The sequence below is a fragment of the Lissotriton vulgaris genome, chromosome 5 (genome assembly GCF_964263255.1).
Source record: "Lissotriton vulgaris chromosome 5, aLisVul1.2, whole genome shotgun sequence".
Lineage (NCBI taxonomy): Eukaryota > Metazoa > Chordata > Amphibia > Caudata > Salamandridae > Lissotriton > Lissotriton vulgaris.
Genome location: NC_141693.1, coordinates 314,895,292 through 314,920,753, shown reverse-complemented (window position 1 = coordinate 314,920,753; position 25,462 = coordinate 314,895,292). Strand labels below are relative to the sequence as shown.

The following is a 25,462-nucleotide window of genomic DNA, read 5'->3' as shown; positions in this document are numbered from 1 at the left end:
AATTGGATAAGTTTTACAGACACATCAGAGGTCGCGCAATTGTATATAAGTAAGCTCAGCCATATCTAGACATATTCAGCCATTTGCAAACCTATCCATCATGTATCCTTCCATCTTTCATTTCACTCATCCATCCCTTCATCCATCCTTTCACTCATCCATCATCCATCCATCCGCCCTTTCACCCTATCCATCTGTACACTCAGCCATTCACTCTTCTACCCATCTATTCACTCATCCATCCAGCGATTTACCCTTTCACCTTTCCAGCCATCCTTTCACCTACTCATCCATCCACCCAGTCACTGATCCTTCCACCCATCCACCCTTTCAGTCATCCATCATCCTCCCTTTCTCTCTCCATCGACTCTTTCACTTAGGAATCCTTCCTTCCATCCACCCACCCACCCACCCACCCATCCATCTACTCATCCGCTTATGAATCCATCCATTGACCCGATCACTCATTCATCCTTTCTCTCATCCATTTATCCTTTCACTCCTTCACTAGTCTATTCATCATTTTGTCCATCTACCTTCCCTTTCACCCACTCATCCATCCTTACATCCACCCTTTCACTCATCCATCCACCCACTCACCATCCACCTTTTCACTCACCCATCCTTTCACTCATCCATCCACCCTTTTACCGATCCAGCTACCCTTCCACCCATACATCCAGCTATTTCCGTCTTCTCTCTTCCATCCTTTCACTCACTCATCAATCCATCCATTCCCTCCCATTATCCATCTATTCAATCTTCCATCCATCCATTCACCCTTTCACTAATTCATCCAGCCATCCCTTCACTTACTCACTCACTCGCCCACCTTTTCATATTAATTTTGAGCTGAGCCTTTTTGAGAAGAGGCCCATCAAGAACTTCACCCTCGCTGCAGGAGACATTCCAGGACTGGGACAGATGCCTCCCAGGGGAGAGACAGGATCCACCAGAGGGGGGACAGGAGCCATCACAGGCGGGGGGTGGGGGCAGGAGCCACCACATGGGGGGACAAGAGCCATCACTGGAGGGGGAACAGGATCCACAAGGGTGGGCGCAGGGGTGGGTATGCAGTATTCTAGTATCATCCTGTCTCTTCCAGGGTGGGGTAGGGCTCCATACCCCCTCCTGGATAAGACAACGAGAAGACAGGCTCTGTTTCCAAAATGTTAGTTTTGCCCCCCTCCCCCACACTGATGTACAGTACTGAAAGGAGATACTCCAAGAGAACTGATTTAACTGATTGTCCTCCATACTTTGTTAATCAGTGTGGGTGCGATTGTGCCATTTCTCTATTTTATTACAATATAGACTGAATGTTTGAAGAACCAAGGTTTGTTTACAATTTAGTGACAGTAATTAAGCTCTGTAAAGTCAACCACGTGCTGCCTCGGTGTAGTCAGGGCCGGTTCTAGGATATTTGGAACCCTGGGCCGAAAGGGAATGTCTCGCACCAATTGAAAATACAAGATGTATTCAGTGCTGTTTGCATCTGAATAGATGCCCCTTCTACGAAGCTGCCACCCCTCCCTCTGTCACCTTCAAGCACTTCTTAACAGCTCATCAAGGGCTGGAGGTGTGAGGGTTGCCATCCTGCTGTGCCGCGCCAATGTTGATGGGTATCTGAGCTTTTGTACTGCCTCGGAGTCTGTTACACCTGACCTCAGCAACATCACAGTCAAGAAGGGAGGTTAAAATTACGGACAAATTGCGTCCGTTAAACAATCCTTCACGGACAACGGACATACGGCCGAAATTACGGACTGTCCGTGAAATTTACGGACGGTTGGTCACCCTACTCTACGACATCCGGGAGCTACGAACGGGGCCTGACAGCCTACTGGGCCTGAAGTGCCGCTTATCGGCCTTGGCTGGGCCTTTCTCTGCGAGCTACAGTGAGTGCTGCACCGTGCTGCCCGGACCCCGGAGGTAGCATGAGGTGCTCCCACGATTCGGATTGGGGCGGGTGGGCTGTGCGACTGGGCTGGGGGGCGGGGCATCCTGGTGGTGCCTCTTATTTGACCTGCCGGTGTGCGCGCTGCCTCCTGGTCTGTGTGGCGTGCCAGCCGCGAGCCGAGAGTTTCTGGCTCTACTTCCACCGCTGCCTGGGTCACGGGGTCAGCTTGGTTTGTGAGGCCGCGGGTGTTTGCGAAGACTGTGCCGCTACCTGGCCCGTAATGAGGCGAGTTACCTCCCCCGTCAGCTCTCCTGTGAGACAGCCTCCGACCTGCTTGCACGGTTGCCTGCGGGAGTGAGATCTCTGGTCTCTGACCGGACGATTTGGAGAGCGGGACTCCATATACGGCTGCTGCCAGAGCCCTGGAATTACTAGAAGAGGCGCGACTGCTGACCTTTCCAGCTACCTTTTTATTGCTGCTGATTCTGCATATCTTCTAGGCTACCATTTTCAGCGTGGCCCTTGCTAGCTGACTGCGCCTATACCTGCTGAGAGAAAGTGCACTCCCCTTTTACTTGGCACACCGTGATCGGGGCCGATGGTGGGCGTTCCAGTGACTTCATCCTACACTGACACTCACCTGCCAGGTGTTACATTCTCTGTATTGCCTTCTTATTGCCCCGCTGGACAGAATTGTCTCTCCTCTACGTGGACTGCTATAGGGCCCTAATTGCTCCTCCTGAGCTGGGACCTGATACGGCTAGACGCCTGGGCAAAACTGCGCCTTGCTCGCTCCATACCTTCGGTGGCGACTGCTGCTCTCCGCGTGTGCCGAGTGGTGGGGTGCACGACAGTGAGCTACCTGCCATGCTGACATATTGTGCCCTATCCCCCTCATTCACGTTGCTGGTCACTAGTCTCCTGCTCCCATCCAACGCCATGGGGAAGTCGGAGCGCAGCCAACCGCGCCTTACCTTTGAGCCCAGATGCTCCACAAAAACCTCCCAGCAGGCTGCTTCGGATTCTGAACTAGATGCACCTGGTGATCGACTATCCAACATTGATAAGACTCTCCTCGCAGTTCAAGCCAGCCTCCAATCCATCGATGGGAAAATCGACAATCTAAACTCTGGCATGGATCATATGTCGCAGAAACTAGACAAACACGCCCTGCGACTAGGAGAGGCCGAAACACGCCTATCGGAGACAGAGGATGACCTACAGCAAGTGGCCGCGAAGGCGGCATCTATGGAGAGGGTGCTGGCTGTCATACAAGCCCGCAACAAGGATTTGGAAGCCCGAATGCGCCGCAATAATGTGCGAATCACTGGCCTGCCGGAGTCCACCAATACTGGCCGTCTCGAGACCTATGTGGAAAAGCTTCTGCGGGACATCTTTGGGGCAAAGAATCGGTCTCAGGTTTTTCGTTGCTGGCCCGAAGCTATGATATTATGGGGAGGGGATTTCAACACACATTTAGATCCCAGCAAAGACCAGGCCAGTGGTACAGCAGGGCAATCCCCTAAGACGGCCCGGATAATTAATGATGGAATGGCCGAACTGGGACTAATCAATGTCTGGCGGCAACTGAACTGGGACAAACAGGAGGGCACACATGTTTCCACAGCACATGGCAGTTGGTCGCAGCTAGACTATTGGCTGCAAAGCAAGACGGCGGGCTGCTGGGTATCTTGTGTGGAAGGGTTGCCTCGCTCACTGTCTGATCACAACCTGGTCTGTCTCGCACTCCATTTCCCAAACACTGCAAGCCGTACGTTTACCTGGCGACTCCGTTTGGAGGCCTTGTTAGATCCTCTTTATGCCGCGACTGTTCGCGACGCCATCACACAATACTTCTCTCATAACAAAAGCTTGTATAAGCACAGCTGCCGGTATCCTAACAGACCTGCGGGGAACAGCTTGAATCCACACTGTATTACCTTGAACGCACCTATGAGACCTCGCCATGCGACCAGACGCTAGTATCGATCAGGGAGACCACACTGGAATACACTACACTAGCGGAACGGGAGGTTAAATACATTGCTATGCGCCATATTGCCTGTGCGTACGGGGAGGGAGGACTACCGGGACGACATCTAGCACATAGGATTAGAGACCGACTACACCACCGCACTATCACTAAGGTTACTGACCATACTGGCTGCGATCACTACACCACCCCAGAAATTCTGGAACATTTCCGTACCCATTATGCAGACTTATACACTACAAGAGGGGTGGCCGACAATGATGAGCTAGATACATACCTCACAGATATTGCCATCGCCTGTCATTCGGATGGACAGAGGGAGTTTTTGAGCCAACCGGTCACAGTGGAAGAGGTCCACGCAGCGATTTAATCCCTGCCCAACAAAAAGGCCCCCGGTTTTGACGGCTTCCAGAGCCAATATGATAAAGAATGTGCAGAGGAACTCGCCCCTCATCTACTAGAGATGTACGCCGAGGCTTATGACTCTGGCAAGCTGCCACCCACCCTTTGGGAGGCCCTGATCATTGCCCTACTTAAAAAGGACAAGCCGCCCCACCGATGCGAGTCATATTGACTGCTATCTCTGATTAACACAGACTCCAAGATACTGACTAAAATCTTAGATGTTCAGTTGCAACCGTTTATGCCGGGCCTGGTCCTACTGGATCAATCTGGCTTTATTCCGTCCAGATCCACCTCACACAACTTGCGGACTCTGTTTGCTATGTTCCATCTCCTTGATCCGGATCCACAGGCAGCGGCTGTCATGTTTGGTGCCGCTAAGGCCTTTGATTCCATAGAATGGAGATATTTTTTTTAATATCCTACGCCGTATGGGCCCCCCCCCCCCCATGTATGTCGACTGGATAAGGCTGCTATACACAGAACCAATGGCCTGTGTCAGAGTGGAGGGTAGTACCTCTGACCCCATAAACATCACTAGAGGGATGTGGCAGGGCTACCCCCTCTCACCCCTTCTTTTTGCACTGACACTAGAGCCCCTTGCCTGTATTGTTCGGCAGCTTTGTCCAGCGCCCTGTCGGCATTTCATTATATGCGGATGACATGCTGCTTTTCATACGCGAACCGCATACCTACATGGCACCACTAATCAGAGTGTATGTCCGCTTCGGGCAGTTCTCTGGTCTACAAATTAACTGGTCCAAATCGGTGGTGGTCCCGCTGACGGAATGCACCCTACCGCGCAAACTTGTCTTGTCTCTGGAATGGGCAATTGACCCTGTGAAATATCTGGGGGTGTGGGTGCACAGAGACCCCGACACGTCCGTGAAAATTATGGCCCTGCATACATGAAGTTGGGCCAGCAGGTGGACAAATGGGTGAAACTACCGCTCTTGCTGGCCGACCGTATTGCTCTAATTAAAATGGTGGTGCTCCCCCAATTTTTATATCTGTTTAGCAACATACTGATCCCTCTTAGAATTTTTTTTTTTAACACTGTGCGATCTTTGCTACTTAAGCTGAAATGTGATGGTAAGCAAGCCTGTGTGACTTGTGAAACGCTTACGCTAGATTACAGACATGGTGGATTTAGTATGCCAGATTTCTACTTATATTATTTGTGTGCTCATGCCCTATATGCACACTACTGGCTAGGTGCGCATGAATTCATCCCACGCGTAGCGGTCGAAGATGGAGATGCACACCCCATCACGATGGGCTCTGTGTTGACACACTCTAGAAGACAAACCCCCCCCGCTCAGAAATTAACACAGTGGACGCCCCCATAAGAGCCTGGCAAGCATTAGGTCGAATGGCCGGGAAATTACCACTGTTTTCTCCCCTTTTACCTCTAGCGTGTCATGCGAACTTATAAGTGACAAAGTGCAAGATCTGTTTCCCAACGGGGTCTTCCTGACTGACAGTGACTTAAACTACATACAAAATAAAATACTTCTTTTCATATTCCAACTTCACAGGCTCAAAAAAGCGTTACAGGCCCACCATCCTACCTTCCCTGCGGAAACCTTTGACACTTCGAACCCTCCATACCCTATTGACCAGTCCTACATGCCTCAAGCTTCTCACCAAGCTCTATCGATCCGCTAGAGAAGAGAAACAGCTGCCACATAATCAAGGTTCAGAAAAGTGGAACACTCGCCTGACCCCGTCACTCACACTGAAGGATTGGGAATATTGCTGCCAGCTCACAGGCACCCTCGCCTCCGGATAATTCATTTTAAATACATACACCAAGCATACTATACCACACACAAACTGTTCAAATATGGGCTCCGTGACACTGACCCATGTAAGAGGTGCGGCGCGACGAGTGCTGACTTTTGGCATCTATCTTGGGAATGTCGTAGAGTGGCGCTGTTCTGAGAAGGTGTGATTTGCATACTGTCCAAAGTGGTTGGGATCGAATTGCAGTGTTCACCGCATGTTTGTCTGTTGGGACTTGTGCCCTCGGTGAAGGGCGCTGTTGGTAAGCTGGTGAGCATAGCTTTACTCATGGCTAAAAGATGTGTAGCGATGATGTGGGAAAATACACCAGGTCCACTCGAAACCTGCTGGCTCCAGGATTTGGCAACCTGCCGAGACAATTTGGTACTCTATGCGGAGGAACTGCCCACCACTCCCATTCATGATATCTGGGAACCTCTGCTAAAATATCTGAGATCAGTTGAGCAAGCAAAGTCCCCAAACAACACAGAAGACTGATTATGTACTCAATGCACAATTGCACGTGATACCCTAACATGCTATGTGAACCATTACTATATTGTATTTGATTGACAACTCTGTTTATGCCACAAGTTGTTCCGCTGGTTAAGCAATCTGTCAAGTTTATTGCTGATGGTTTGTCACTGCATATATTTGATGAAACTTAAAAAATAAAAGAATCACACTTCAGGATGGCTAATTTGTGTAGCATGCAAAAAACACAGTTGATGGACAGAATGCAGAACAATGTCTTACATTCATCCCAGTACAAAGATCTGGGTCTAAATCCATCGTTTTTTTTGCACTCCACACCACCCTAGGTCAGACACTGGCTATATGCAAATCAGCCTTGACCCTGTGCCTCATGGGAACAGTCCAGCCCGAACTACCAAGCCATGTCTGTCCTAGACTGGAATCAAGCATCCAAGGACGGTTTCAGGCGATCAGCCTTCTTCAGCCTGGATAGCTTGACTCCAGTGATGTGGAGAGCCTGGGACTCACGTCTGAGCAGGGAAGACATGGCTTGGCAGTTCGGGCTGGACTGTTCCCAAGAGGCACAGGGTCAGACTGATTTGCATATAGCCATGTCTGAACTGGGGTGGCAGAGTGGGCTAAAGAACGGTGATGGATTAAACCCAGATCTTTTGACTGGGTGTGAGTGTTTGATTGATTCGGATGCTCCGTCCATCACCACCCCCTTTTGTACCGCTTTTGACTGCCATAAGTGTGGCAGGGTATGCTCAGACGTGAGTCCCTTGCTCACTTTGCCACTGGATTCAAGCAAGCCGGGCTGAAGACGGCTGGAATGCCAGAAACCGGTCCTCGGAAGTTGTTTCCGGTCCAGGGAAGACATGGCTTGGCAGTTCGGGCTGGACTGTTCCCATGAGGCACAGGGTCAGACTGATTTGCATATAGCCATGTCTGAACTGGGGTGGCAGAGTGGGCTAAAGAACGGTGATGGATTAAACCCAGATTTTTTGACTGGGTGTGAGTGTTTGATTGATTCGGATGCTCCGTCCATCACCACCCCCTTTTGTACCGCTTTTGACTGCCATAAGTGTGGCAGGGTATGCTCAGACGTGAGTCCCTTGCTCACTTTGCCACTGGATTCAAGCAAGCCGGGCTGAAGACGGCTGGAATGCCAGAAACCGGTCCTCAGAAGTTGTTTCCGGTCCAGGGAAGACATGGCTTGGCAGTTTGGGCTGGACTGTTCCCATGAGGCACAGGGTCAGACTGATTTGCATATAGCCATGTCTGAACTGGGGTGGCAGAGTGGGCTAAAGAACGGTGATGGATTAAACCCAGATTTTTTGACTGGGTGTGAGTGTTTGATTGATTCGGATGCTCCGTCCATCACCACCCCCTTTTGTACCGGAATTTGTGTAGCAAGCATTTGCAATACAATAGGTCTCGCATTACTGAAAGTTTTGAGCTATTGGCATTGCTAATAATAATGCAACGCCAATCGCTCAAACTTTCAGTAATGCGAGAGGTATTGCATTGCAACCATTTTTTTTCTTCTATTTAATTATTTTTTAAGCAAATAAGGCACCCACGCTTATCTTTTAAAAAATAAATAGAAAAAAACCACTTGAAGCAGCCCCTTTGTCCGCCATTTCTTTTTCACCTCACTTTCATTCATGCACCCTTCTACTCACTCTCTCCCCCTCTCGCCCCCTCTCGCCCCCTCTCGCCCCCTCTCGCCCCCTCTCGCCCCCTCTCTCCCTCTCTCTCCCTCTCTCCACCTCTCTCTCCCCCTCTCTCCCCCTCTCTCCCTCTCTCTCCCTCTCTCTCCCTCTCTCTCTCCCTCTCTCTCCCTCTCTCTCCCTCTCTCTCCCTCTTTCTCCCTCTTTCTCCCTCTTTCTCCCTCTCTCTCCCTCTCTCTCCCTCTTTCTCCCTCTCTCTCCCTCTCTCTCTCTCCCTCTCTCTCTCCCTCTCTCTCCCTCTCTCTCCCTCTCTCTCCCTCTCTCTCTCCCTCTCTCTCTCCCTCTTTCTCCCTCTTTCTCCCTCTTTCTCCCTCTTTCTCCCTCTCTCTCCCTCTCTCTCCCTCTTTCTCCCTCTTTCTCCCTCTCTCTCCCTCTCTCTCTCTCCCTCTCTCTCTCCCTCTCTCTCCCTCTCTCTCCCTCTCTCTGCCTCTCTTCCCCTCTCTCATTCTCTCCCTCTCCTGGCCGCTTACTGCCCGCTTACTCTCATCCGCCTTCATCCTTTTTTTTCTTTTCTTTTGTTATGCAGTTATATATAGCACGAACTCGACCCAAGGGTACTGGAGTGCTTTACATGAGCACCAGTTACGTTACTCAAAGACTAATTCATTTTTTGTAGACACGGAGATAACCTAATTTTCCCAGAATGTAAGCAGGAATGAGTACGAGTGAGACACATTTTGAAAAAAATGTGGTAAACTCCTGTGCAGTATTACACCCTAATCACTTTCAAAGATCCCAAGCCTCCACTGGCACCAATACTAACTGAAGAGTTGTATCCTAACGGCCTGAGCAGCCAACTGTGGAACGAGGTTTGAATCCCAGCATCAACTCGACATCCTGTGATCCTGGGTAAATCACTTAATCTCCCAGTGGCTAAAAAAATTATCAGATTTTGTGTAATGTAATCTGCTGCTCATGTAAAGCACCCTGATGCCTTTGGTCTGGTTTTGCTGTATATAAACTGCACAAATTGAAAACCACACGCAGCCAGGAATATTTTACTCTGAGTATTGGGACTGCTAACCACTGACCCTCTTTGCTATCCATCCACCCCTCCCCTATTTTGCCAACATAATTTTGCATGTTTTTATGCTTAGTCATTACTTGACACTTTTAGAACAAAAACGGCAATTCCCCTTAGACCTCCTTGCTGTTGACCGAAATGCCAGGACTGCTCGATGGACATTGCATAAAAAAAAAAGAAATTTTCAATTTTTAGCATTTACTTAGCGCTTATTCCTCCTTACATGAGAAGTAATCACTATTTACATGCAATTACACATCAAGACAATTTGGGATTTCTGCCTTGTTTACTTGGAAGCAAAGGGAGAGGGAAGAAATTGCCTTTAAAGTGCAGATGTGGTCTCAAATACCATAATTATTGAGCAAGCACACGCTCTCTTTAAAACAAAGGGCAATATATAAAACACATTCCTGTGCACAATTAGAACCCCTGCTGTGGGGTTTTGTCCTGGGTGTTGTGAATCAGTAGCTCCTGGTTGAGTACAGAGGGGTGCCCCCTCTATGTACTTTGCAGGGGTGCAGTGACGGCTGGCAAGAAATGGGTTGGCTGGACAGGGGACGAGGGGGGGTAACAATTTCTTTTTTTTAAAGTACCTCCTCGCCGTGGTCTGTGTCTCCTCTGTCATTTCTGATGAGTCCTGGAAGCACACAGGCTCCCCAAAACCAATCACAACCCTGCAATGCAGGGTTGTGATTGGTCCGAGCACTGTGGTTCGGCGCTCAGGCTGGTCTGAGCACTCTGTGGGTCGGCGCTCAGACTGGGACAGTGCGTCTATGCATGTTCTCCACCTGGCTGTGCATTACAGCCTGATGGGGAACATTCAAACTGCGCGTGACTGTTTGGCCGGGCCAAGACGGCCGGACAAACCGCCATGCGCACTTGGTGTGCATGGACCACTATTCCCAGGCTCCTACACCAGCCCCACCCATCCCTGTACCGAAGAAAAATGAAATGATAATAATGAGGTTATTATCATTTTATTGTTAGCTGCTCAGAGAGCAGTGGTGCAATCACTCCTCCGCATTAGAGGAGCCACCCCTGCAAAGGGGGGGGGTGGTGGGGGGGGAGAAATTTTGTTATACCAGTGTGTGTATGTGTAAGCATCAGGCGCGTAACGCCCATAGGGCTAAAAGGGCTTCAGCCCCTCCCAGTTGTGTGTCTTAGCCTGGCTGCTGCAGCTTGAGCTGCTGTGGGCTTGGCTGGGCAGTGTCTGGAGTCTTATCTCCGGCATGCCCGAGTTTTTCACAGGTCTTTGAAAGACTATTTGCATATTTACATACCTTTGTATACTGGTTACCAAGGCTTAGATTTTTTCTGGTTCCGGTACCCACTGGGCCCCCACCTTGCCCTTTCCCTTACATTTGTATTTTACATTTACTGCCCTAGTGTGAGAATGCATTTCATGAAAAGGAATATAAAGTAGGGTTGCCCAAAAAAAAATGCCAGCCATGTGTTTGAAGAGGCTGCAAAGACCTCGTCTTGACACTAAATAGGGTTAGAAATAAAAAAGTATGTATTCATTTGAATGTGACTTTTCTGTCTTTGTTCCTTTTAATTCTCAGTCATTGGTCATTCAGGCAGCCCTAGGACACAATTAAAATTGTTTTCTATTTATATTTGCTGTTCGAAGCATGCACAGATTTGTACTGTCAGGGACATCAAAATAATGAGCTGGCAACCCTAATCATAAGACTGGAAGTTTGTTGCAGGATCAGCACATTATTTATTTCCTCCACCCTTTATCCCTGATTAATTCCATAATTGCAATAGTTTAACTTGTATCTGAAACCCTACGCCGCCGTCAATAACATGCTGAGTTACTTCAAGTGTCTGAGATATGTGCATTTAGACAACTCACTCCTCATTCCCGCCCTTCACTTTCACGCTCACCATGCACTCGCATTGATCACCATGCACTCACACTGATCACCATGCACTCCCACCGATCACCTTGCACTCACACCATTCATGCACACACCCTGCACTCAAAGATTACTTTGCGCTCACAATGCACTTGTGCTGTTCATCCTGTTCCTCACCCTGCAGTCAAACGAGCACACTACTCACCCAGCACTCATGTGACACTTCACTCACCTGTTCCCCTCACTGCTCATCTGCAAGCTCACTGAAACAAGCCCATCACTAACCATGAATTTATTATTCCCACTCTGCACTTACATCCGCACCCAAATTCATATGGTCACCTCACTCACCCTTCAGTCACTCCACTTACCTACTCTCACACTGTCGCATTGCTCACCGTGACACAGTGGCACTCCTGCCGCCCACACAGCGCAGAGGGTTAATGTGCCTGCTACCAAGAACGTGTACCATTCAGATCACAGAACTGAGTGTGAGTTAGCAATGAGTAGCTGCTATTAAAAATGAAATGTTTGTCAGAAAGATGCTATTGAGAGATGAGCTGCATTGTTGGCGATGGTAGTGAGGAAATTCATTGGAAGGAGGAAATGGGGGAGGGGCGCCAAAAAAGACTGTTGCACCGTGTGCGACCAGTGCTAGGGCCAGCCCTGGCTGGTAGTGTTAACCCCCCCTAGAAGTTCGGATCTAGTTGTGCCCCTGGTAAGCATTTGTGTGAGTAAAAGTCAATTGGCGTGTGATGTCACTTTCTATACCTTTGGCATTTTGTAGATTTGACGTTCCTGCCACAAACAATGGTGCTTTTCCGCGTATTCCCGAACTTTTCATGACATCCCTTTCCTGGCTCTTCCACCCCCTCATCCATGTGCAGCACTACTGATTCATGTGGTGATATGTTGATTTACCAGTTGCAAATGTACCTATATGCTAACTCCTCGTAAGCGTAAATGAAGCCATTAGCCCGTAACATTCCTATATTGATTTGTGAATCGAGCTCTTCCCATTGCCGTCTCACTTGTCGCCCTCATTTGCACTTCTCCAACCTATTACAAGGGACCGTTGTACCACTATTGTTGGACTGTTCGTGTTCGTATGCAGTTTTTTTTGTTATTAATACGCATGTATGATGGTCTTTGCGACATGTAATCGGCCTAGTTTGATTGTAGTGTTATGGTGCCACCCTGTGGCGGACAAGTGCATTGTTTTTACAAAAGCTTTTACTCGTCCAACCTATAGTAATTGTTACTTTTAATATCTTCGCCAGTGTTCTTTTGCTCTTCGTGGTAGTATTTCATGTGTAGTCCGCGTTTATGCCAGCATCTGGCACAGGACGAATAAGCTTTATCACTGCAGGTAGGTCGATTTCTATCAAAACCGAAACCTGCATATGGCCTGTGTTCTAGGGTGGATTCTTTATATGTTTGGCAACTCTACAAGGTCGGCCTGCTGTCTCATGAAATTTCCATTAACCTCTTGTAGTATATTCTGACGGAATGTTTAAGAGCATAGCTGCTAAGGTTTCAGATTGCTATGTGTGACATTTTCATAGTTTCAGTGCAATTATGAGTGACATTTCACGAACTATGAGTGACACTTTCTCGCAAGTAAAATCAAGCAATGAAGACGAAGGAAACATACAAATATTAGCAATTACTTCCCACTGAGTAACGAAAAACTCTAAAGAATATCTTAAAACTGCACCAGAAATGGAAGGACACTAATGGGAGACAGAAGGCGTGACTGCAGTCCTCTGTAACGGAGGGAAGGCCGGCACTGCAGCTGCTCAGAAGAATATTTTAGCCGCACCATGCAGATTGTGCAACATTGATATAGTGTACACCGCTAGAGGAAGCAACAGGATGTTGTTTAGCAGTGACAGAAAGAGCCCTGTGTTGACTCTGCTGGGCCTTTCTCTGCCTGGATCTCACCAGCCAGTTAACTCGTTTTCTATAGTTTCAGTAGTTGTTTTAGTTAGGGGGTGGGTGCTCTGCTTTGTGGCTGGCATGGGCATAGCTGCCAGGTTTTCAGTTTTCTCCTGTGTGAGATTTAAATGCTTTCAGGGTATTTATGAGTAACATTTCGCTGCCTCATATGTAACACTTTGTAACGAATTAAAGACGGCTCCTAATATCTTTTTTCATGCAAGTTTCATGTTTTCATAACTTATTCTTGTATTCAGCCTTTCTCATAACCCATAGACTGCAGTGCAAAGTGAGATCGCTTTTGACAATAGCTTTCACCAATATTCCTTTTCGATTACAGACCCAAAATGTGTAAACATTCTTGATGGCTGCAGAAGTAGTCGCCAATTTAAATCCATGCCGGTCATTAAGACTAAGAATATAACTCAATTCGGATAATAATATAATTAGAGGTAAATATTTGGTCAAAGGGCGAAAACTATACCTCAAAACAAATGCACAGTGCTGCTTTTATTGGAACATGATTATTTTTTTACGGACCTTTTGCGGTGTCAGGATGGCAGATGCTCCCAGCTGCAGCAGGGCTCTCTTGCTGGTGACGACTTAGTACAGAGGGCGGGCAAAGTTTAACCATTTAACCAAAGTTTTAGCCATGAAAGAAATCTGTAAGCGGTATGTATGGGGCATGTTGGCTCCTTTGGTGTGAGCAACAAGAAGAGCGGCCAGCAGCATCACAGACAGACAGTCATTATGTTGTCTAGTAGGCGGGGGAGGCCAGGAGCATGAGAGCCATGTTAAAGATATGCTCTCACCTGACTTCCCCGTGGTTCACATGCCACAGCAAAAACAAAATCATCTAGATACTTCACCATGTCCGCTTTGCAGCCTACACAGGCCTGCCTGCGAGGCCTACAGCTCCAATTTATGTGAGCGGACACGAGTTGGCCAGTTACTGGCAAGATGGGAAACCAGCTATGGCCAGGTGCCCATAAACAACAAGATGCCAGTTCAGACTGCCCGATAGTTACGACCGACGGCCGCGCTTGGTGAAGACACTGCATACACGTGGTTGCGGAGGCCGGGGGAAGGGAGGGGACCTGATCTCAGGAATGATGTTTTTTCCCCACACTTGTGGCTGGCCACGCTAAATAAAACTAAGTTGAATTGAACACATTAATAAACGAGCATTTACAATGCAATGGTCTGGGCAATATTATTGTTAGAGCTATTGGTATTGCTCATTATTATTTTTTTTTTTGTATCCCTAAATAAATGGCATTGTTATTTCTATTGGCATTAGTTTTTTTTTTTTGCATATGTGATTCCTATCGGATTAGCAGAGATAGTGAGGTATTGAAAGAGAGAGAGAGAGAGAGAGAGAGAGAGAGAGAGAGAGTGAGGTAGTGAGAGAGTGAGGTAGTGAGGGAGAGAGATGTCGCCCCCCCCCCCCCATTATGTTTTTACTGGACACCTTGTGGCCCAGCCAACAGCAGACTAAAACACTAACACACACACACACTAAACCACCAACTGCTAAACTTCTTGTCAGAATAATGCAAGCACCTGCATAAACACCAAGGGGGTGTGGCGCCAGAAAGAAACGTGAGGGAAATTTAAAAACGAGGAACTCGAGCGGGCGGTGAAACATGAAACGGCAGAGAAGAGAAAAATGATGCTGCGATTGTTCCTTAACGGGCCATGTTAATTAGTTAGACCTGAGATGCTGGGCGCAAAGGGTCAAGCTCGCAGGACTGAGGCCACGGTTTCACTTAAAAACATGCCGTAGGTTTGCTAAGGGCTGTATGGGCGCTCGCTCCGCGCACTTCTGCTCTGTAGCAGTGGGATAAAAAAAAAAGTCAGAAAATTGACTTAATGTTTCCAGCGCCTCCGCAAAACCTTAATACATCCGTGATTTTTGCCACACCCACACTGAACAGGTGTGCTGCAACATTACACAAAGAAAACACACACCCTACAGAAAAAAACATAATGCTCCGATGTAAAACTAGCCACCACTTGTGTTGCCCCCTCTCACAGGTGCCGCCCTTTCCTTTGAATCGGGTGACACAGGAGCGCACGAGGAAGGACCGCGCATCTCTCATGTCTCCCCCTTGGTTCGTTTCCCCTACATCTCCACACGTTCCAATGCGAGCACCGCACAGTGCAAGTCCCACACGTTCAGCTTTGCGCACACTTCCACGCTCTCCCATACCTCTGCAACTGCACTTCTCTATTGTGTATTTGTACAGATCGCACCCACATATCAAGGCGCAGACTAACATATGTTTATTGTAACCCAACTCACTACTTCAAGTTTGCTCCACTTTGGCAGGATGAAAGGCTGAAAACAGCCCTGGGATTCGAACCTCTGACCATGATGTCAAACGCAGATAAATGCAGGGGATGTAGCAGCCACCCGCACCTACAGTCACCTCCAGTGACCGGACCTACACCAGAAAGGGTTGACTATCCATCGAGTGATAAAAAATCCCAATCATCTATGCACAATACACAGTGAAGAGTTATGGGGTTGCCCCATCCCCAGATCACATCTTCTGGCTCTTGACAGACGGGTACAACAGGAGCAAAAACTAAACTTGGCGGACTCCAGGGCCACAACAGAGATGCACCATGAAGACGAACACACACAACTCTAAACTCGCATAAGAATAACTTACATATACACGCGGGCAGAAACGACCCACCCACGTGCTACACAAAACCGCAACACTGGAAGTTTGCACAGTAAAATGCCCTCTTTGCAGACTGCGTCCCCGCATTACGTGCGCATTGACCTTTCCTCACCTCAACGCAGACGAGAAACAAGCAGCAGACAGCCAAATTAAACCCATTGTTGGTTTATAACATCGGGAGGTCCCGCCTGACTCGGGTATATTGGCAAATATGCTCAGGTTACAAGGATAATGGCGTCTAGGACTTCTCAGACACAGGGGGCACGCTCTCGGGAACCATGGATGGTCACGAGCCGCTTTTACCTCACTCGGTCGCTGTAGCAATCACACTGCCCGATCAAAGGCGTTTTCCAAAAGCTTTTCTTTGACGTAGATGTTTTGCTTCTCTAGGTTCCCCGTAGCGGCGCGTTGCCCTGGAGACCGACTTGGTGATCTCAGCTCTTCGCTGTGTTTTCGCCGTTTCTTGCCCTCCAAAGCCATACTCCCTTGTTTTATTTTTACCCAGTTCGCTGAATGGGACTCTTTTACTAGTTTTTGGGGAGTGGACTTCCGCGCGAGCCTGTAGGTGCTCTGAGAGACAGCTGCAAAATGGCGGCTGCAAGCTTTCTGATTTTTTCGGAATTGGGGGCGTGGTTTTGTGGTTCTGAGTGACAGACTACGTCACTGTCTAAAGAACAGCAAAACTTACGTCCCCAAATCCGAAAAAGACATATCTTCTTTGGAGGGATGGCTCTCTCCTCCAATGGCTGGCCTCCGTTTAGGAAGCCAGCCAATGGAGGAGAGACAAAAAGAGGCGGGATAAAGCAGCAACTCTAAAACATTAATTCTCTGGACTTCCGGTCTTGGCCTACGGCCAAGCCCTACGGTCCCTCGACCTAAAAAGTTAAGGCGTGTGTGTCTAATCTGCTTGCCTTTGAGTCATCAGGGCTACGCTACGCTAGGCTGGGCACTGACTTACTTTTTCTCTGCATCGGGAAGGTCGGGAACTAGAGCCAACAAACTGACTCTGACCTCACCCACAGCAATGCCGGCCACTGGGCATGATACAGGCTGCCTCATACAGGCAGGTTTGTGTTTTCAAGGAAGCTAGGATCCACGCTGCGGCGGTAAGGCAGTCAGCAGTGGTCCAGTTAGCCGCCGGTCACGCACGCCTACCCAGTTTCGCTTCTTGAATCCTCACTTCCTTCCAGGAGGTAATGTCACATCGCCCTCGCCGCGCCAATACAGTTATCACATCCACTAGCCAACTGGGTCCTCGGTATAATTGGGCACAGCACTACCTTGTCCGGGTGACGTCCAGCCCGGCCTGGCTGTAGTCAGTGTGTGACTCAGCCACGCCTGGCGGGAATTACAAAGCAGCAGGCTAAAATGATACATTGTAGCAGCAGTGCACAAGCATATGCTAGTGGCAGCGACCTGGCCGACAAATCTGCGGGGAGCGGCAGAGCCGGCGCAGGCTACAGGTGCGTGCTAGCACTAGCAGCCTGGCATTGCCAGTTACTTTCAGTGTTGGTTAAAGCAGAGAGTCAGTGGCATGATTAAAATGCGTGACAATGCATTTCAGTGCGGTGATGCGGCACACCACACTGAAATGCGGTAGTGTCACTTCTTATGCACGATACTTGCCAGGACTGTAAATAGCAGTATTAGAGATGTACACATCAGGTAACAGGAATTTATGCAGTACTTTATCCAGGGGCACAACTAGACCCGAACTTCGGGGGGTGGGGGGGCTAACACTCCGCATCCAGGGCTGGCCTTAGCACTGGTCACACACAGTCCAACATTTTTTAGGGCGCCCCTCCCCATTTCCTCCTTTTTTATGAATTCCCTCAGTTCCTCTCACCAATAATGCACCTCATCTCTATTGCATCTTCCTGACAAACATTTAATTTTTTTATAGCGCTACTCCTAGTACATTCACTCATTTCTGTGATCTTCATGGTACATGTTCTTTGTAGCAGGCGCATTAATCCTCTGCACTGTGGGTGGCAGGAGTGCCCGTGTGAGTGCACAGTGAGCGATGCCACAGTGTGAGAGTAGGGTAAGAGGAGTGACTGCAGGGTGAGTGAGGTGACCATATGGAGTGGATGGAAGTGCAGAGTGGGATGAATGAATACATGGTTAGTGATGGACTTGTTTGAGTGAGATTGCAGATTGAGCAGTGACTGGGAGAGGTGGGTGAAGTGTCAAATGAGTGCGAGAGAGTTTATTTGCGTGACTACAGGGTGAGGTACAGGGTGAACAGCGCAAGTGCATTGTGAATGCAGAGTGATCCCCGTGAGTGCAGGGTGAGTGGCACCATAATGGCCTTAATGAATTCTGGGAAGTTTGGTAGCAAGCTTCTCAGCATAATAAACCCACACTGATGCCAGTGTGGGATTTATTATGCAATGCACTCAGAGGGCATCTTAGAGTAATCCCCTGAAAAACTACCAGCCACTGGTGGGTTCCCTGACTGGTACACACCAGCCTGCCACCATGTCATGTTTCTTGACCCCTGGGGTGGGAGCCTTTGCTCCCTGAGCCTAGAAAGGAAGCCTTTCCTGGCCCTTTGCTCTGCAGTATTTCTGTGTATGCTTTTTAAATTCACAACTAGCAACACAAACAGCATCTCCTCCAGTGACTTCATTTTCATAACAGTACTTTATGGGGGTAACTTTACTAATGCAGCCTATTCAAGAAGGGCATTATACTAGGATTGTGCGACCGCTGCATTTTTTTGCATAATTGTAGATTTGCAGCATTTGCTACATAATCCATCATCTGCTACTTTAGGGAGCGGAGGAACAGCACAGAGTGGGGTGAGGGTGAGGGTGGGGGAGGGAGTGGAGGGAATGAGAAGACGTGCGTGAGAGCCTGGAAAGCAGATGCCTTGGTGATCTCTGCTTAAACCTTAGTTAAGCAAACCTCCTCAGATAACAAAAAAAAACTTTAAAAATGCAATTGTCAAGTACCCTTCCCCAGTCATCCTTTGTTTGCATTGCTCCTGAAATAGAGCCAGGAGAATGATTTTTGGAGCACCAGGCAAAATGATATTTTGCTGTTTGGTCGTTTCTATCGCCCTAACGAAATGGCCACTGTGATGTGATTATTTTAACATTATCGTCCATTGGGGCTCTACGGCAAACGTACACGCAGTGTCAACAGTTACACTGCGGAACACGATTTGTGCAAAGGGAAAATGTGCAAACTGTCAGGGGATGGAGAGCAAGTAGCTGAAAAATTTCAGAAAGGGCTCCTAGATATAGGAGAATGGATGGCCACCAACTGCCTAAAGCTAAATTCGGAAAAAACCGAGGTACTTATCTTTGGACCACTCCTACCAGCCTGGCCTACCAGTTGGTGGCCAGAGACCTTCGGTACCCCTCCCACTCCCACCTCGAAGGTTAGGAACCTCGGAGTCATCTTCGATGATGGTCTAATCTTCATGAACCACGCCAACAAAACAGTATCGACGGCACATCTGAAATTAAAAATGATCCGGAAAATACGCCCTTTTCTCCCTGACTCTGCCATCAAGACACTTGTTTCTGCCCTTGTCCTCTCATCCTTGGACTATTGCAATGGGCTATTCCTTAATGCTCAAACCAGAGTAATTACCAAACTTCAAACCATACAAAATGCGGCAGCTCGTCTGCTTTCTGGCAAAACAAAGTTTGAATCCATCTCCAAAAATATAAAGGATTTTCATTGGCTCACCGTACAAAAAAGAATTCAGTTCAAATCCCTCTGCATTGTGTTTAAAGCAGTTAATAATCAAGGACCACACTTCTTAAAAGATCAACTACAATATTACAAACCCACCAGAGCTCTACGATCAGCCACACTCAGTCAACTGGTCGTCCCCCGCACCAAAACAGTCACCTGGGGTGACCAACGCTTTTTGGTGGCGGCCCCCAGACTTTGGAACACCCTGCCTCTTCACATCAGACAAAGTGCCACGCTCCTTCAGTTCCGTAAACTTCTGAAAACGTGGTTGTTCACTCAATAATCATTTCATCCTTCACATCTGTCTCAACTAACTGGTTCACTACCTCACATTTCTGTACTTAAATAAATGGTTTATTAGCGCCAAGACGCCCATGGGTAAATGCAGCGCTCTATAAATATTAAAAATAAATAAAAAATAAATAAATGGTGACTCGCAGTCTCACGAGTTTGCGGAATAAAACAAAAAAGAAAATTAAATACCAAGCTGTTGCCGTTGCACCTCGCACAGCACTTGAGGAAGCGGAGAAACAGCAGAGAGAGAGAGTGGGGTGGAGGAGGGAGGGGAGGGAGGGAAAGAGAAGACTTGCTGGTTCTGGAGTAGTGGGGGGGGCGCACGGAGAGGGCGCACCTTGGCTCGCGTTGCTGTCGGAGGGGCCTTGTTGCCGCTCACAGGCATGGGGTATGAGGCCTATTTATGTGCATTTGCATTTCATTCAGGAAAGAAAGGCACACTGGCAAGGCGGCTTATTTGAAGGATTGTTTTACCTGTCTGCCGGGCCTCTTCGTTTTACAGCACATGACACTCCATTAACTTCAGCTGAAGCATTTTAATGATCCCAGTTGACTTTGTCCAAAATGAAGAGCACGTTTTGTATTCCAGGCAGAAGTTAGGCTTGGAAGTGCCCCTTCCCAGTACTCTGCCACCCTGGGGGTTGCGCCCCACAGATTGGTGACCTTTGGTCTAGATCAGGGGTCTCCAAACCGGTCCTGGACCTTCTTAGCATACCCTCAGTAAATATCTGCAGAGTTGCAATACTTTCGAAGTGAGGAGATGCGCACCAGTGTTTAATTTGCCTGTTAAGGATCCAGGAAGCCTGAGTTCTAACTAGAATTTCTCCACTTATCTACATTGTGTTCCTCTCTCTACCTCTCTTACACTCACGCACTCTCTCTCCTACTCCATCCATCTTTCTCCCTCCCTCTTGCCTCATTTTCCTTTCTGCCAAAATTGAGACTGCTTACATGTGGCTTTTTATAATCTGCTGCTCGAGAAACATGCTGGTCTGTTTTCTTCTATAGGAAGACTGAGCCACGCCTCTCACCCACTCCAAATTATTTTGCGTGCATACACATAACCATCACTCAAGTGTAGTCTCTTAGTTTATATTCTTGTCTAGATTATTTTTGTGTCATGCCCCGCATGATTTTCGAGCAGTATTTAACATTGTTGACAACTGACCGCTTGATAGTAGTATGTTTGAGACTGACATTTCAGAAATTCCGGGTCAGTTAGGAGTCTTACTTGCCACCTGCTTCCCTACCCCCTGAAACACGTCTCCTGTCCCATTGGGTTCAGACTTGCAGGGTGCCTTCGGAGCTCTACCAGCCTCTCTATTTTAATGTGGCCAAAAACACTTAAGTCTTTTTTAAGGTGTAGCACACAGGAACACTGGTCATGCATGGATAATACTCATGCTGGGTTCAGCAGCGAGTCGTTGTCGAGATAGGCCATGTAAGGAAGTAACTTGCTCCTGGATAGGTCAATTTTGTTATAGCTCAAGCCATACAATTAGTGATGTTGTGTTTGAAAGTCAACCGGACTTCTTTTTGCGCCAGAATGCCTGACACCCTGTGCTACTCCGGTAGTAACAAGAAATCCTTGGTTTTCATTTAAACGGGTGGCCTTCGTTAATTCTGTGAAGCTGCCAAAATCTGTGCATTGACCACAATGCGCACAACTGCGGACACCTAGGTTTCCTTCCAATAAAAGTAATCATTTAAAAAAAATTTAGTACGATGAAACATTCACTTATTTGGGTTCTTTATCTGAGTGTATAATTTTCATTTCAGCTGAAAGGATGAAATTGAATTCTACAACGCAATGTGATGTAACATTGTTCATGGTTTAGTGACCAAGAAAAATTATGTGAATTTGTTTTTGTTTCAATATCTGAATAGTTGTAAATGAAAATTATACCTTCAGATAAAGCATCAAAATAAGTGAGTATTTTATCGTATTGAATTTTTTTAATTGATTACATATTTTGGAAGGAACCCTAGGCGTCTGCATTATTGCTCCTTGCGGTCACTGCACAGATTTTGTACATCTTCACAGAATTGTTATTACACGGGCCCGAGCAGGTCCCATCACAAGGCAGCACACAAAAGAATAACGTTTATTAAACTATTAAGCACAGTGCAATTTCGGGTGCAGGCTAAAAAACTTTTCCACACACGTTTACCCCTTCTGCCCTAGTTAATGCCAAAAACAAAAGCAGAGCCCATTTCAATTGGCTTTTTCCATTTTTGAACATGCCAATGAGTTTTACCATTCCTGCCTTTTAGCTAGAGGTGGGTGGAACTTGCAGAGTTTTACCCAACGCAATACTGCGGAGTTGCGTAAAAAACCTGCGATATTACACAGACGCAAATAACGGTTTTTCGGCACGTTGCCCTGCTTGTGCTGATTTTCGGCCCCTAGAGCTTGTTCCATGCTGTAAAATCAGGGCGATCGGCATCATGCTCCATGCCACCAGGTGCTGCTTCTCTCTGCTGCTCAAGTAGATTTTCTACGAGAGGAGCAGCAGTCTCACCGTGAATGGTGATGACCTACCACCATCACCTGTGTTGAGAATTTACGCCGGGACTCATCCTAGAGCTCAATTTTTCTCATTTGCAAACTTAACGTTGGCGAGCCGCACGCGAGAAACATTTAACAGAATTTTTGGGGAACTCTGCACTGGCAAAACTCAGCGAATTCTGCCGGCCGAGCAGAGCTTACCCCCACCCCAATAATGGTAGGTTTCTTGAGACTTTATATAAATCTCTACTGAACTAGGGTACAGTAACATTAATGATGTGCTCCCTCTCTTCCTCCCCAACACCAAAATCTCGATTCAACAGTATTCTCTGTGAAAAATATGGCACCCTTGTTCTGCTGGATGACTAATAGATGCCTTCCATTGTAATACAGCCTATATACGATTTTTAAACCTTCATGAAGGCCCAGTATGAAATTGGCCCTTTGCTTCTGAGGGATAATTTCTACCAGTATATCCAGCATTTGATGTTATTAGATGGGGTTCAAACTTTCATCTCTTCAATTCTCTCCAACTTTGGGCATTGAGGATGTTCACCCCTATTATGGTTATTTTTAAGTATCCTGTGGCTGTCTCACACTAGCATGTTTTATGTTATGTCATTCTTGTGTGGACAATGACTATTCCTTGGATGCCATTTATAATGTACATGTGTTATCCTAAGTGCTTATTGGCTACTTTACAGAATATGCATTGCTTGGCAATCTTTCCATGGATCTTTGTTTCTTTATTTGTTTTGCCAGGTAACCAAGAGGGCAATTGCTAGCCAGCCAGAGTCCAGTGACGCAGCGGAGCGGGCAGAGAAATTCAAACAGAAGTACTGGAATAAACTTCAGACGCTACGGCACCAACCATTGTAAGACTGTAACTACAATACCCCTTATGACCTGCAACCTAAGATATACGGTTTGAGGGACCAAGTTGTGAAATAGTTCTGAGATCTTGGAAACCTACGTAGATTACATGCAACGTTAGTGAAAATTGTGAGGGCATTAAAGTTAAGTGTCAGTGGTGTGAAAACTAGCTGTTGAGGCCTAATGTGTCAGTACTATGGTTGAAAATGTAATCTAGTATTCCTGGAGGATCACTGTTAGAGGTCAAATGTGTTTTTCAGGGTGTTGGAGGAAAGTCGTAATTCTCCTACTTCTACCCCATAACAAAACTGTTCGTACATGACTGCTGTATTCCGGACTCTGATGGCGCAAGCACCATTTTCGATTTTGTAGCTTGTAGCCATCTTTCCTTTACCTGACAACTTTTCTTTATCCTTCTCTTGATAGTGCGTATGGATCACTTACAGTTCGAAGTCTGCTGGATACACGGGAGCATTGCTTAAATGAATTCAACTTCCCAGATCCTTACTCCAAGGTAAGTCAAGCTTGCCTTATGTATACATGCACATATAAGTGACAATCCACGTAGTTGTGATTTCAAAGGTGCTGAAAAAAGCACATTTAGCTGTTCTGATCTCCAGTACCTGTGTTGTTTAAATTTTTTTTTTTAATTGCGTTCAAAGAGAAACAATTCAGTACATTTAGTATACTTCTGAAGTCCGCTGTATTGAAACCACAGTTTTAGCCACAGTGATCCACATCTGCATTATACCATCAAGTAATATGGCACATCGGGATGTAATTAAATCCACTGACAAGGATATTAAAGCAAAATGGAAGATATATTAAGCACTACAAGGCCCACCACTCAGGTTCTGTCCAGTCTCTCTTCATATCCCATATCCCTTGTCCCAGTCTCGCTGGGTGCAAGTATAAACGTAGCTTTCAGGTTGGAGTAGAGGTTGGCGCATCATTAGCTGATGTATGTGTATCTGCCCTTCCTTGGCTAGGCTCGTGCTTGTTAGTGGCCTGTTCAAATATATACGTTTGGAGGGGACTCCCTATATCTTTTGGCTGGGAAGTTATTTGAAGCATCAATATATTTTTCTATATGATAATTGTAGACTGTCAGGTCTAGGATCCCATCAGACGCTCTAGGAGTGTTGCGGCTTCCCCGTACATTGCAACCATACGTTTGGCCTAGAGCATAACTATTGCAGTGAAACGCTTGATTCCTCTGGGAATTTCTTTGACGTATCCAAGTAGTGTTACAAGTGGATGAGGTGATAGTATATCATTTGGTTCAGTGGGGCAAGTACCACCCCTCCTCCCCATCAATCGGATTGAAATGAAGGGCACTCCCATGTCATTTGAAGATAACTTGCATGCTCAGCACTTCAATATGTACAGTTTGAGGGCGTGATCCGCCTATGTGGTGCTTACGAGCTGATGAACTATAGGCCCTGTGTAAGTATTTGAGGTGTAAGAATCAGATCGCGGTACTCCTAAGTCACCATCCCATGCTTGTCTGGCTGGCATGGCCCTACCCTCTCAGTGGGCAACACACTGGCATTTAATCTAAATACCCATCTTGTCATATCTGTGGAGGTTATCAATCGTGTCGGTGTAGGGAAGTCCATCGGTCCAGCTGGATAACTCAGAATCTGTACCTAGACTGTACCACAGAGTCTTGTAAAAATATATAAAACTGTAAGGTTGCCCCAAGCCTGAAATTGTTGTAGCATAAGAAACTGCCCCTGCACATATATGTGGCCCAGCTCATCCAATGTCATGCCGTCTTATGCAGGGTTGTCTGTACAGTGCTTTCTAAGGGGAGTGGAAGGAAGGGGGTGTTTAAAAGGGAGATTGCCAGGGAGTGTTAAAAGGCGAGTTCCTGCTCTGTGGCATATGTGCCAAGCCCAGTTTGTTGTAGCAACCATTCTCACCTCTGTTTGGGTCCCAGTCGCTGCTGGGGAAGGATGGTCATCAGAGGATTGCCCTCTACCTGTCCCCGTTCCAGTTTCAGGTAGGGGACGCGTGTCAGGATGTTACCAATAAGTCGTTAAGTGACACTGTGCCACATTATAATACAGTTCAACATCGGGAACCTCAAAGCTCACACACTCGTACAGGAGGAACAATGGTTCCTAGCTTTTCCTAGTGGCCTCGCTGGCCTAGAGAAAATGTATTAGTTGGGACTTGAAGGTATGGAAGAACTGCTTGTTAAGGGGGATTGGAATATTTTGGAAAATACATTGAAATTTGGGTAGACCCACCATGTTTAACAGTGCC

The 25,462-nt window shown here is 47.3% G+C and overlaps 1 protein-coding gene across 1 annotated transcript in view; it reads left to right on the top strand.

Annotated features, from left to right (window-relative positions):
* Positions 1 to 25,462, top strand: part of PANK4 (pantothenate kinase 4 (inactive)) — a 482,323-nt gene that overhangs the window by 281,583 nt on the left and 175,278 nt on the right. The window contains exons 11-12 of the mRNA XM_086921549.1: positions 23,081 to 23,193; positions 23,618 to 23,705. Of these exons, the coding sequence (XP_086777675.1) occupies positions 23,081 to 23,193; positions 23,618 to 23,705 (201 nt within the window). The remainder of the gene's footprint in view (positions 1 to 23,080; positions 23,194 to 23,617; positions 23,706 to 25,462) is intronic.